Genomic DNA, 12,074 nt, shown 5'->3' with positions numbered 1-12,074 from the left:
ATAACCTGCACATTTTTCTTTCAAGTAGAAATCTAAAATAAAATCAAGACAAAAATTATCTGCTGCCTCTTCATTCCTTGCAAATCCAGAGTGGTCACATGGATTCAAACAGAATAAATGAGATTTATAGTCAATGACAGAGAGATGGGAGTCAGACCCTGAAGCACAATTCATATAGGGGAAAAATCCCAGTGTCAGAACTTCAGGAATGGGAGCTTTCATCGGAAGAGATTAGTGAGGAGGAAATCTCTTTCCTAGTAGATGGATTTTGGAGTCACTAAGGATAAAACTCCTGTGTGGTCCTTTGATCTCTAAACCAGGTTGTTCAAATGTTGTGCTGGTCAGTAGTGAATGAGACTGACAGGATTTTGGTGGCCTCTGTCTCCTGTGTTCTCAGCTCTTTGCTAAAGAGACAGGTGTCAAAAAAAAAAAAAAAAGCCTTTTTCAGAGCTGCCACTAACTAGTGACCCTTGCTGATGTGTCAGGGAAGTGGACAGAGATAGAATGAGTTAGGGGAATGAAATGGTTTCAGTTCCTGCAGTGATGGGACTTCTACCAGCTGGGCTGTCGTACATTCCTTTCAGCTTATAAAGAACTCTAAGCTCCAAATTCATCAAATTAGTGCCTCTGCTCTGAATTTCTCTTTCAAGATCAGATCTGTTAGTGTACTAAGAAACTTTCTTTAGGGTCCTAAAAGGACTGTAGGAAGACTTTAAAATTAATGTCTTTACAAGATGCTTAATTAATAGAGAGACTCTGTAGTCCAGGTAATCGTTTTAAATCATATAAACATAAGCAGTACCAATTCCAAGATAGACAGAGTGAAGTTACTAATGCCATTACTGGGATAATTTCAGGTAAGATAGAATATTTAGATTAACATTTATAAATAGGCTAATGGTCTTTCATATTGATGCTGTTTGAGTTTTGCCTTTTTTCTTTTATATGTTCTCTGTGTTCTTCACACATATATTTGTAACTCTGTCATCTATTGTATTAGTAGCTAGTTTTCCCAGTACTTTTCCATAGCCTTTCCCTAGGCAGAAAGACAAAAATTCCAGAGCTCCAAGCCACAGGAGGTACAAGGCTCCAATGCTATCTTGGTTCTTCCTGGGAACCACAGTTGAGAACAACTCTTGGAGAAACATTCCCATGGACAGCCAGTGCTGAAGGGAGGCTCTAGAGAAGGGGCTTGACCTGGGGGGGAATTGCACCATCACTTGTCCTCCTGATTGGTGCTTTTTATCAATTATGTTAATTTCCTAAAACCTATAAATGTGTACTCATCCCTGTAGGAGTGGGCTTCTGTGGACATCTTTCCATAACTGCCTCTGAAGGCCTCCATTAAAGATCCCCTATATATTACCTCCATACTAAAATTATCTGGAGTTTCATTTCCAGGTTAGGAAAAAGGCAACAATATCACCAGTATTCAACTGCCCACCTACAAGCCTATTTAAAGGGGTTTGATTTTCGGGAGGTGACTATTGCTCCCACCTACTGAAAAGAAGTTTTATGCTGCTTGTGCTGTTTAGTACTGGAGTTTTGTAATCCTCTGACAAGGTGTATCCCTTGTTTTGACCAGAAAATATGACCCTGTAGCTCTTATTCCTCTTGATGTTCTGCAGTGATTTAGTAATGGAAAGCTGAACAATAAAAAGCATAAAAGCCTTCTTTCTAATATTTTCCGTGTCATTAGCTGCCATGAGAAATGTGTATTTTACTGAAGTTGTCAAGAAATTTTCAAAACAGCCCAAAAAACTGGACAGAGAGACACAGTTGAAAAAGAGACATCTAAATCAATAGAAAATAGAACCAGTGCAGAGAATTAAATGAAGATTTAACAGCAGATAAGTCAAATCTGTTCCAGAGAAACATAGCACAATAAGTATTAAAGTCAGATGGTGCCAATCTGATATTTTAGAACAAATTTGAATTGTAAGAGCTGTTTTGTCCTCATTTTCTATTCCAGTAAAACAAGGAAAAGCTTAAGATTATGCTATTATGAAATCAGTGTTGTGTCTATCTTTCTCCTGTTCTTTAGCTTTGACTCCAGCCTTTCTTGCAAACTAACTGAAATTTATGGAAACCAACACACCAGAAGACAGTACAAAGCTTTTTGTCATAATGTGGGTCTTATTTCCATATAAATATTTTTCATGCGAATATTTGTCTTCTCCACTATTGTTTAATAAAGAATAAATAATAAAAAAATTTTCACAGTATTTGGAAGAAACAAAATAACAGAACTATAAAATATGCCTTCCCATTATTAGATTAGTCTAAGGGGTTACTCTGTGGCATGAGATTATCACTTCCTCAGGTCAGGGATCCCCAGAATAAGTAGAACATTGACCTGTTGGAGAAAGTCTAGAGGAGAGTCAAGAAGATGATCAGAGAGCTGGGGCACGTCTCCTATGAAATTGAGAAATTTTAAATTGTTCAGTCTAGGGAAGAGAAGTCCACGGGAAACCTTATAGAACCTCCCAGTACCTAAAAGGGCTACAAGAGAGATGGAGAAGGACTTTTGACAAGGGCATGTAGTGGTAGGACAAGGGGCAGTGGCTTCAAACTGAAAGAGAGTAGGTTGAGATTACATATTAGGAAGAAATTCTTGACTGTGAGGGTGGTGAGGCACAGGAACAGGTTGCCCAGAGAAGTTGTGGCTGCCCTTTGGCTTGAAGTTGGATGGGACTTTGAACAATCTGGTCTCGTGTAAGGTTTTCCCTCCCATGGCTAGGAGGTAGAAACTGAGAAAACTCTCACTGATCTTGAACATCCTTTCCAACTTAAACCATTGCATGATTCTAGGATAAATGTTCATGTCTACAAGGCAGGGTGGTAATACAAATTGTTCTGTAACTCCTGCTTTTCACCACTCATCTTTCTAACACAGTCAGGTTTCACAATGAAATGTAAATCTGACATGCTCTTCATTCAGGATATAAAAAGTCACATGTAAGGATTCAGAGGATCTGGAATTATTAACAATTGTGTGTATTCAATACAGACACTTAATTTGAGAGCACTTAACCTGAGACCTGTAACTCCTACTGCCTAAACTAAAAGACAACTCAAACAAACAAAGCACTGTCAGGAGATTGTTTCATGATGTGCTCCCACCCACTCCTGTGCAAGTTAGTAGTGTTCATGTGACCTTATGACAAGATGATTCATTGTGCCTGTGCCATAGTGTAATCACTGCCTGCAGTTAGCTTCATGATTAACTCTGTTACTTCTAAAATTAATGTTGTGAATATTTTTGTAAATATTTTGAAGAGGAATATTTTTTATTGTTATTATTAAATATACATGCATCAGAAATAACAAGTATCATGCCAAAAAAAAAAAAGACAAGAAGTGTTGTTCTACCAATTCACGTAATCCTACAGGATAAGATAAATATTTATTAAGCCAAAATTTTACTGGGAAGGCATAGAAGCCCAAACTGGCAGCCCTGGAATCATCCTTCTACATCTCAGAAAGACTGTGATCTCCTTACACAGCCAACTGGACAATAAAAAAGACACCTCCTTTTACACCTGGCAGTAGACTGTTGGTCATCAAGCCCTGCCAAAATTTTATAATGTGGCTTCAGGTATTGAATCATCAAACCATTCACTATCCAGCCAAAACAAAGGACCAGCAGTAGCTTGCAGTTCCTCCCTTCAGCACATGCTACGTATATTGTTTAATGCTGGTTTGGACAACAATATAGAGGAAACAATTGGGCAACATGTCCTTCCTACAATAATTGTGTGGAAAAAGCTTTTTCCTTCTTTCATTGCCACAAACTTTGCAACATATCTCAGTTAATTGAGATGAGGCACTTTTATAAAGGGTCATGATTCTCATAAATACTGGGTTATCAGTTTTGTTGAGATTCTAGCTATGTTTCATAGACTAAAGCTAAACAAAAGGAGACTTCAAGACCTCCTGTGTGATCTGGCCTTGTTTCTCTTTGAAAACAGAAGATGTCTAAATGGACCATGCAACCAAGAATGGGATAATTTGGGATAGTAATTGCCAGAATTAAAATAAACGAAGTTGATGCAGCTCATATCACGCATTGCAGCATTCAGTAGTAAAAGCTAAAAGGCAGCCTCATAACCCAACAAGTCTGAATGAATTAGGTACTGCACTTCCTTCAGTGTTTTTTAATTAACTCCCATTTTCTTGATGACACACAAGAAAGAATAGCTGCAAACAGACTGTCCATTGTACTCTAAGTAAGCACGAAGGAATTTCTCTTCAGAGCAGTTCATCATAATGAGAGGTGCTAATTTCCATTTGCTAGAGTGGCATCTACAATAATTACATCTATTCTGAACATTGTCAGGTTTTCAGTAGAAAACAATACCATTTTTATCAACTTCCCTTAAATGTAATAAAAGCTCATGTGCTGCAGAACGACTAAAACTGCTCCTGATCTGAATGGCCCTTTTCACATTTATTAACTTCAGTGTTTAATACAATAAAATGTCTCTGATATTAACTGTTAATGTTGTTAAAGACAAGCTTGATGATTCTAGACAAATTATTCTTGAAAATCAAGATGAAAAGTGTAAAACATTTTCTCTAGAGCATCTATCATTGAGCACTTCTGGGGTACGCCCACTCCAGCTTTACACAAGTGTCTTGGGAACAGCCGTAAGCAGCACAATTCCAAACCCAGACTTACTCCCACCACATCTCCCTAGGTTCCCCCTTTTGATGGTACATGTAGAGGAGGAAGAGCAAAACCTGAACTGACCTGTCAGTCAAGAGGGGCTTTTTGAGTCTTGGCAAATCCAACCCCAATAAAAATCGTGAGAAACAAAGAAAAATCTATACCCTCTAAGTGGAGCTGATGCATGGAGCTCATGCAGACAGCAGAACCTGCAGGGGTGATGCCCTCACATGACCTGCAGAGAAACCTTGTGGAGTTTGACCTTCCTCTTAGCAACTTCCTCCAGATCCCAAATTGCTTGTCGATGTTTTGTGCTTGTTGGTGTTTTGGTATCTTTGATCAGCCTGAGTGGAAAGGTCTCCGGTTTTTATTCACAAGACTGAGGCCTTGTGCACTGGTTAATTGACTCTTCTCAAAAACTGCTCCAAAGGGCATTATTTATTCATCAGGGATGTGTCCTACTTCTGCATGAATGTACCTACCTACATTTGTGCAGTTGTAAGCACTGGTACCCCCTGATTTTAGTACAAGTGACCCAAGGGATCAGTGCATGCAGACCACAGCACAGCTGTCCAACAAAGAATGACTATTGCAGATGCCTAAAACAGTAAATGGGCCTTAGAGGCAATATCAGTGTTAGATTACAGCCTTGGGACTTTAAGTAGATATGGTAGACTCATGAAGTTAATTTACTTATCATCACATGATTTGTTTCAATGTTGCTAACATTTCCTGAAGGAGTAGACTGGGTAGGAGTCAGCTCCATATTTGACACCTCCTAAACTAAGTGACTACACACACTTTACATCTATGAGCTCCTACTACCATGGACTGAGATTTAATCAAAACAGGCAACAGAACTCAAAGAGACCCATAGTGACAGTGAAGGAGTAATTTAGTTGATTATCTCTCCAGATTCATTGGATGAAATGAAAGTTTGGGCATAACTATCTTGGAGTCACAAAGCTCAGGTGTCTGAATGCAGACCTGAATTCTACCATCAATTTGTTACATTTAGTGATTTCTACTGGTCTTTTTCCCTTACCATGGTTATTCTTTAGGTTAAAGATACTTTTTAAAAATTTATTTACTCTAAACTGTGACTGTTCCATCTTAAAGACTAGGGTTGATTCATGTCATGAATGGTTATTAGAAGAATATTTCACCAGCTCTTTTCTAGCATTCCTTTGTTGCTATTTTCTTTCTTCTATGTCTTTTCTCTTGAACAAATATATGTCTGTTCCTTTTCAAACCACTACTACTGCTGCTTTGAATTGTCTCCACTTAGCCCACTGCTCAACTAGTAAGCTTTCAAAAGAGCTGGGTAAAGGAGTTTCCTTCACCCTAGAGTTCATAACACTTCTTTATTAGGCCTTTCTCTGTAAGAGAAGGATTTTTTTTTCTCATGTTTCTCTCCAGCTCTGAAAATGCCTTCATAGAGAGTCTGACTAGAAATGTGAGGGCTCTTTGATCATGTAAAGAGTATGGTAGAGAGGACCAAAAAAAAAAGCCTTTTTTTTTTTTTCCCTGGGATTAGCTACTGCTTTTTTGAACATAACCTCCACACATTTATGCTATTCTGTGCCACAGTATCTAAATCTGTGAAATAGAAACGATAGTATTTAAGTAGCTTGAAGGGGAATTATATGGCAATGATCTTTATATCAAGGGAAGAGTGACTTGACATTCATTCCTGAATAACTCAAAATCCTTCTTAACTGTTGGATTGAAGAAAAGTGATATGAAAGACCTGTGAAAAAGGACATATCTTGGTCCAGAGAACACTAGAATCAGTTCTAGGAAAAGAAACAATGGAAATGATCCACACTAGAGCTCACCTCAGTTCCCAGTTTGGAGAAGAAGCCTGGTTCAGCATCCCCACCATCTTGTCAGTGTGATGTAAGAGCAGCTTGGCATGGCAAGGGACATCTGACACCCCTAAAGGGAAAACTTTTCTGCCATTTGCATGTTTCAGTAACAGAGAATTGATGGTAACTGAAATGCCTCAAAAAAAAAATATATAGATACACACATACACACCTAAATGCTGTTTTTCTTGCAGTGCTCCTCCTTAGCACAATATACATCATGCAGAGTAGTGACACGAGCTGTATATGAACCTTCAGTTGTGATTCCAACAAAGGCTCATCACACACTTCAGTATTAATGGAGGAGGGCTGCTGCAGAGGCAAACTAATTAACCTCAGTTTTATGGGTCATTGCCAGATCTTATGTGCAGACAAGAATATTTAACTTATCTTAATGAGTAGCATGAAGGTTAAGATATCAAATGTACTAGGCACATTTTTCTTGGCTTAGTGAACATGTGCCAAGCCAACTATGTTTTATTTTAAATAAACTTTCTAGAGGCACTGATCAATACCCCCTTAGGTGAATACAAAAAAGGAATGTAAGATTTTCCTTTGTGAAAGAAAAAGAACATTCTCTATTTAAGCCCTATATGTATGAAGAAACTGTCTTTTTTTAATGTTTTCCTGTCAGAGATTTCATAAACAGTTCAATAACAACCAGGATTTCTGTTTGTTTTATTTTTTTAAATCTCTTTTTTTTTTTAATTTGTATTCAAATTTGTGTTCTTATATGGGTAAGGGTTACAGTGAAAAAAATAGTGTTATTCTGAATATTTCTTCACAAGAAGTCATTGGAAACTTTATTCATAAAAGTCCCTGAAATGCTGATCTGATTTGTTCAGAAGGTGGATTTATTTTTTTGTCATCTTAATTGTGAAGGAATAAGAAAATCTAAGTGCCTTCTATCGTAGGAGGCTTAAGGACACAAAATATTAAAAATAGTTCTAGACTATCAATCTAGACTATCAATCAGCAGCTCTTTGCAAGCATGCCATCTTAAGAAACCTTGGGACATTTGCTTGTGAGTGAAGCTACCTGAGGACGAGGTGTTTCTGTGAGCAGGAATATGAAGGACATCCTGAGGGACTGGTTTGCTTCCTGCTATCACTGGCATCACATCCAGTGTTTACACATCAGAAGAATGAAGGATAGCAGAATTCCCAGGTGGAAAAGGTGGAAGAAAGCCAAGACAAAGCAGATGTGCTAAAATAGAACCACCCTGTATGGGGAAATAGAAAGTCTGAGCTTGGCTATTTCCCAGAATAAAAGATGATCTCACTGCATTATAGTTCACAGCCTGCTCTAGATCAGCCATCACTTGCATAATTTTTTATCTTCCTCACAAAGGCAGGTCTTGATTTAGCAAAGGTTTGTGGAATAGGTAGATTAAATATTAGGAGATTCTCAGTTCTCTCATATTCTGTCAGCAGTTATGCAGGAAGGAGTGCCTTCTTAGAGGAGGGTGTAACGTGCTGCAGTGGTGTAACACACCTGTGCTGCAGTGTGAAACACTGCTGTGCTCCAGTGCAGCTTTTGGCAGCTGTGTTCTCCCCTCTTAAACAAACACAGAGTTCACCTCAGCTGGGGCTGCCATCTAGACAAATGGAGGTGTTTATCCACAACGTGTTTCCATCAGAGCTGAGGATTTTTTTACTAACTGCTGACTAAGACTGCTCAGAGTAAGAATTTTTCATGATCTACACTATGAAAGTTGCAAGTTAGTAATGCTATCACCTTCTATGAAAGCTAGGGAGGGATTCCTTCATTTATTCATATGTTTCATCTTTGGCAACATTTCATCCATGACATTGAATTCTGCTGGCATAAAAATAATTATTTTCATTATTGGTTTGCTTGTCTCTCTCATTCCACCCATCATTCCTCTTTGTTTTTTCTTGCTCTCTCTGAACAAATTTTTGCTCTTGAGAAGGGACGTAACTCATAGCCTGTATACTATGAGTTTATTTGATGTCCTCCTAATGTCAAGTTGCTTAAAAAAAAAATTCAGCATCAATTTCTTTGACAGAAAAGACTGAGGAGAGGAGAGGAGAGGAGAGGAGAGGAGAGGAGAGGAGAGGAGAGGAGAGGAGAGGAGAGGAGAGGAGAGGAGAGGAGAGGAGAGGAGGAGAGAGGATTTTATTCATCTGTCTGTTCTGTAGTCTACGTATGTGCCTAATTTGGAAGTTTGGATATGGTTTCCTCTAGATATATCCTATTCCCCAAAATTTTGTCTGAAATTTGGTGATAAGTATCTTACATAATTAACATTCTCTTCTTTAGTTCAATAAGATTTCAGTATTTGGAATCCTGTAAAGCAAAAGAAAATTAAAAAATTGTAGCTTTGCTTCAGAGTGATTGAGAGTAATATATATACAAAGCTTTCTAATCTGAAAAAAAAAAGGGAGACTGCGGGCAAGAGGACACAATAACGCTATTTTAGTACAGTAGGATTATTACAGAGAAAGCAGCAATCAATAATTATCCATGCCCAATTTGAAAGGATAAAAAAGTAGGTTTAATTTGCAGAGAAACAGATTTGGGTTGGATACTTGCAAAATCTGTGAAAGCCTTTAAACTGATGAGCCACTGAAGCCAGTCTAAATTCTCTTAGGGGATGATCTGGGGCTTTCATGAAAGAATTTGATTAATTTTTGAGGGCTTTCCTGGCTGCACTAAGATATAGTTAGTTAGAGCAAGGTGCTAATAACCATGAATGAAGGTTCAATCCCCATATTGGCCACTTAAGATCCCTGTGGGTCCCTTCCAACTCAGAATATTTGGTGAAATTCTGTGAAAATTCTGGAGTTAATTATATTATGACAGGGTTGGAAACAGCACTTGTCTGTATATATATATATCTCCTTATACACTAACACTAGAATTATATGTACACTAATATATACTGATACACTGTGTTTGCACACTAATAATAAACTAATATGCATGGATACTCTACTAATATACATTAAGGATATATATTATAAATAAGCATGTGTATGTATATAAACATATGTCTCAAATGTTTACTCTTCCAGAGTGTTCTTGAAATACAGACAAAACTAATGAAAAATGTTGAATATTTTCTTCAGTCTTCCTAGTCGAGAGGACCAGTTTGAATGGCTGCATGTGAGCTCATTTTATTCTTCCTTACCTAAACCAGAGGTGTCCTGGACTCAAGCTGATAAAGTAAATTACCACAAATGGCCTGAGCTAGAATTTTAAGAGAGGAGGGTCACATTTTAAATAACCAGTTATCCAGCTCTTTAAACAGAGAATTGTGAAATACCAGTTCAGACTGATACTGACACTTTGCTTTCCTCTTCATGTTAGGAACGGCTGGTGCTCTCTGTGCTACCACGGTTTGTAGTCCTGGAAATGATAAATGATATGACCAACGTAGAAGATGAACATCTGCAGCACCAGTTCCATAAGATCTACATTCATCGCTATGAGAATGTCAGGTGGGTGGAGTAGCCTTTCTGTAATGTCTAAGGTCTCAGATGTTGCTAAATTACTTTTGTCTGATGGTTTCTCTTCTGTTGCCTTATTCATTCAGAAATTAGAAAATTAGTGTACTCTTTTTAATTGAGCAGAGAAGGATTTTGATGCCTTCTTTTACTCATCAGGATGGCTGGATGCCATGGCAATGGAAAGACCCATTTGAACTAAACACTCAGTCTGGACCTTTTGTGCCTTTTTCTCACTTTTTTTTTCACTTTTTCATGCTCAGTTCACTCAAGTGGTTAGGATTGCACAGAAAGGGGACCCCTGCTTACATGGGGATACATATTTTGCCATAACCTGATGGTTCACTCCACACACTGAAGAATGAGATGGAGACTTGTAAGATTTTCTCAAAGATGGTGACCTGTTATATAGTTTCTCTGCTTTATAGCTATTTTCATTTAATCAGTTTTATTATTATTTTCTTAATCCTATATCCTTTCTTTATTCCTTTAATTTTTTTCTTTCCTGAAGTTAATTATCAAAGGGTGATAATTATGGTATGAGCTGCTACTCAAGATAATTACACCATCAATTAATGCACACTGATTGTACACCAGAATGACCAACTTCAACTCCATGACATTCCATAATTTTGACTTTATTGCATTTCCCGAAAATCAGAATATTTTGTTAAGCCAATAACATTTTCCATAAGCCTTTCCCAAAACACAAGGGTAAATTATTGAGTGACCATCTTAAAAATCATCATTGAAGGAAGTGAAAAATAAGCATGGATATGATGGTAGATAGATTGTGTGGGAAGAATGTACTTTGCCTTTCAATGAAACCAAAATATAACTTTGTCTGGACAAGTTCAATAAAAATAATTTACACTTCTGCAGAAGAATAAATTGATTATCTGCTGCTTCTGTGGCTTTCTGATTGAAAGTATCAAGGACCCCCATAAAGGTTTGAGTTGCATTAAATTAAAATGTCTTCCATTAACCTTTTTTATAGTCAGAGTAAGTGTACCTGTAGAAGAATCAAATATGGAGAAGATGGCCCTTTTGTTTAAATCGAAAAGGGTTGTAGACAGGGTGAGAAGTCAAAACATATTTTATACTTGAAAGAGATTTGAAATTAAGATTGTGCATGCTTTAAAATGCAGATACTGGTTGGCTTCTATGCATGCTGCCTGAAACTAGATCTTTTCAAAACTAGGTTTCATTCACCTTATTTTGTTTCCTAAATGTTCAATACTGAACACTACCTAAACCAGTGCTGCATTAATCCTTAAAAGTAGTATCCAGTTAGAAATTTTTATTGGTTTGAAAATTAAAAGTGTAGAAACTACTAGTTTGAAAATCTTGTTTTTATAAACTTAGTCTATTATTACTATTCATTCCTCTCCTGTATCTTGGTACTTTTCCTTTATTACTTCTCACTGGTAAAAATCTTACCAAGTTTGTGAGCATCTTGTTTAAACCTCACCCAAACCTTTACCAGTCCATAGATTTGAAGATGTGTTATCAGTAATCAACCTGATCATTACTGTATTTCTTATCAGTTACATTAGTAATTCTGAGATGCTGTCAAATTGTGATCTTGTGCACCACAAGTTGTCAGCTAAAGTGAAACAAAATCTTCTGGTACTGCAGATCCTAACACCAGTTATTAGTTGACTTTTAAATGTTAACAAGGTATGTCCCAGAATGATACATCATTACTTTATAAGGGAGCCAATATTTTCATTGTCTAATAATTACTGAGCTATTATATGCTTTGTTTTGTGTAGTATCTTGCACACTACAGAGTTTGTATGTGTTAATATTTATCTAAATTCACATGTGATCATTCTAGGCACTGTGAGCAGCCAAAAGGCAAGAAAAATACAGGTTAGAAGTCTGTTTGCAAGTAGTTTGTTAATGGAGATCCTACCACAACTTCATGCACACAAGTTGATACACCTAAATTCAAAGTATGGACACACTGGGCTCCCTGAAAAGTCAATAGAATGAAAAAGGAATTATCCAATTAAAGAGTCATACCTTATAAAGAGAGCACTATAGTTCTAACTCAGGTACTTC

At 37.2% G+C, this 12,074-nt stretch overlaps 1 protein-coding gene across 2 annotated transcripts in view; it reads left to right on the top strand.

The window, feature by feature from the left end:
- ADCY8 (adenylate cyclase 8) overlaps positions 1 to 12,074 on the top strand; it is a 117,882-nt gene that overhangs the window by 39,542 nt on the left and 66,266 nt on the right. For both annotated transcript variants that reach the window (XM_014882146.2, XM_088179377.1), the window contains exon 3: positions 9,871 to 10,001. In XM_014882146.2, the coding sequence (XP_014737632.1) occupies positions 9,871 to 10,001 (131 nt within the window). The remainder of the gene's footprint in view (positions 1 to 9,870; positions 10,002 to 12,074) is intronic.

The sequence above is a fragment of the Sturnus vulgaris genome, chromosome 1 (genome assembly GCF_052056855.1).
Source record: "Sturnus vulgaris isolate bStuVul1 chromosome 1, bStuVul1.hap1, whole genome shotgun sequence".
Classification (NCBI taxonomy): Eukaryota; Metazoa; Chordata; class Aves; order Passeriformes; family Sturnidae; genus Sturnus; species Sturnus vulgaris.
The sequence above is the reverse complement of the archived record's forward strand: the minus strand, read 5'-3'. Positions and strand labels throughout refer to the sequence as shown.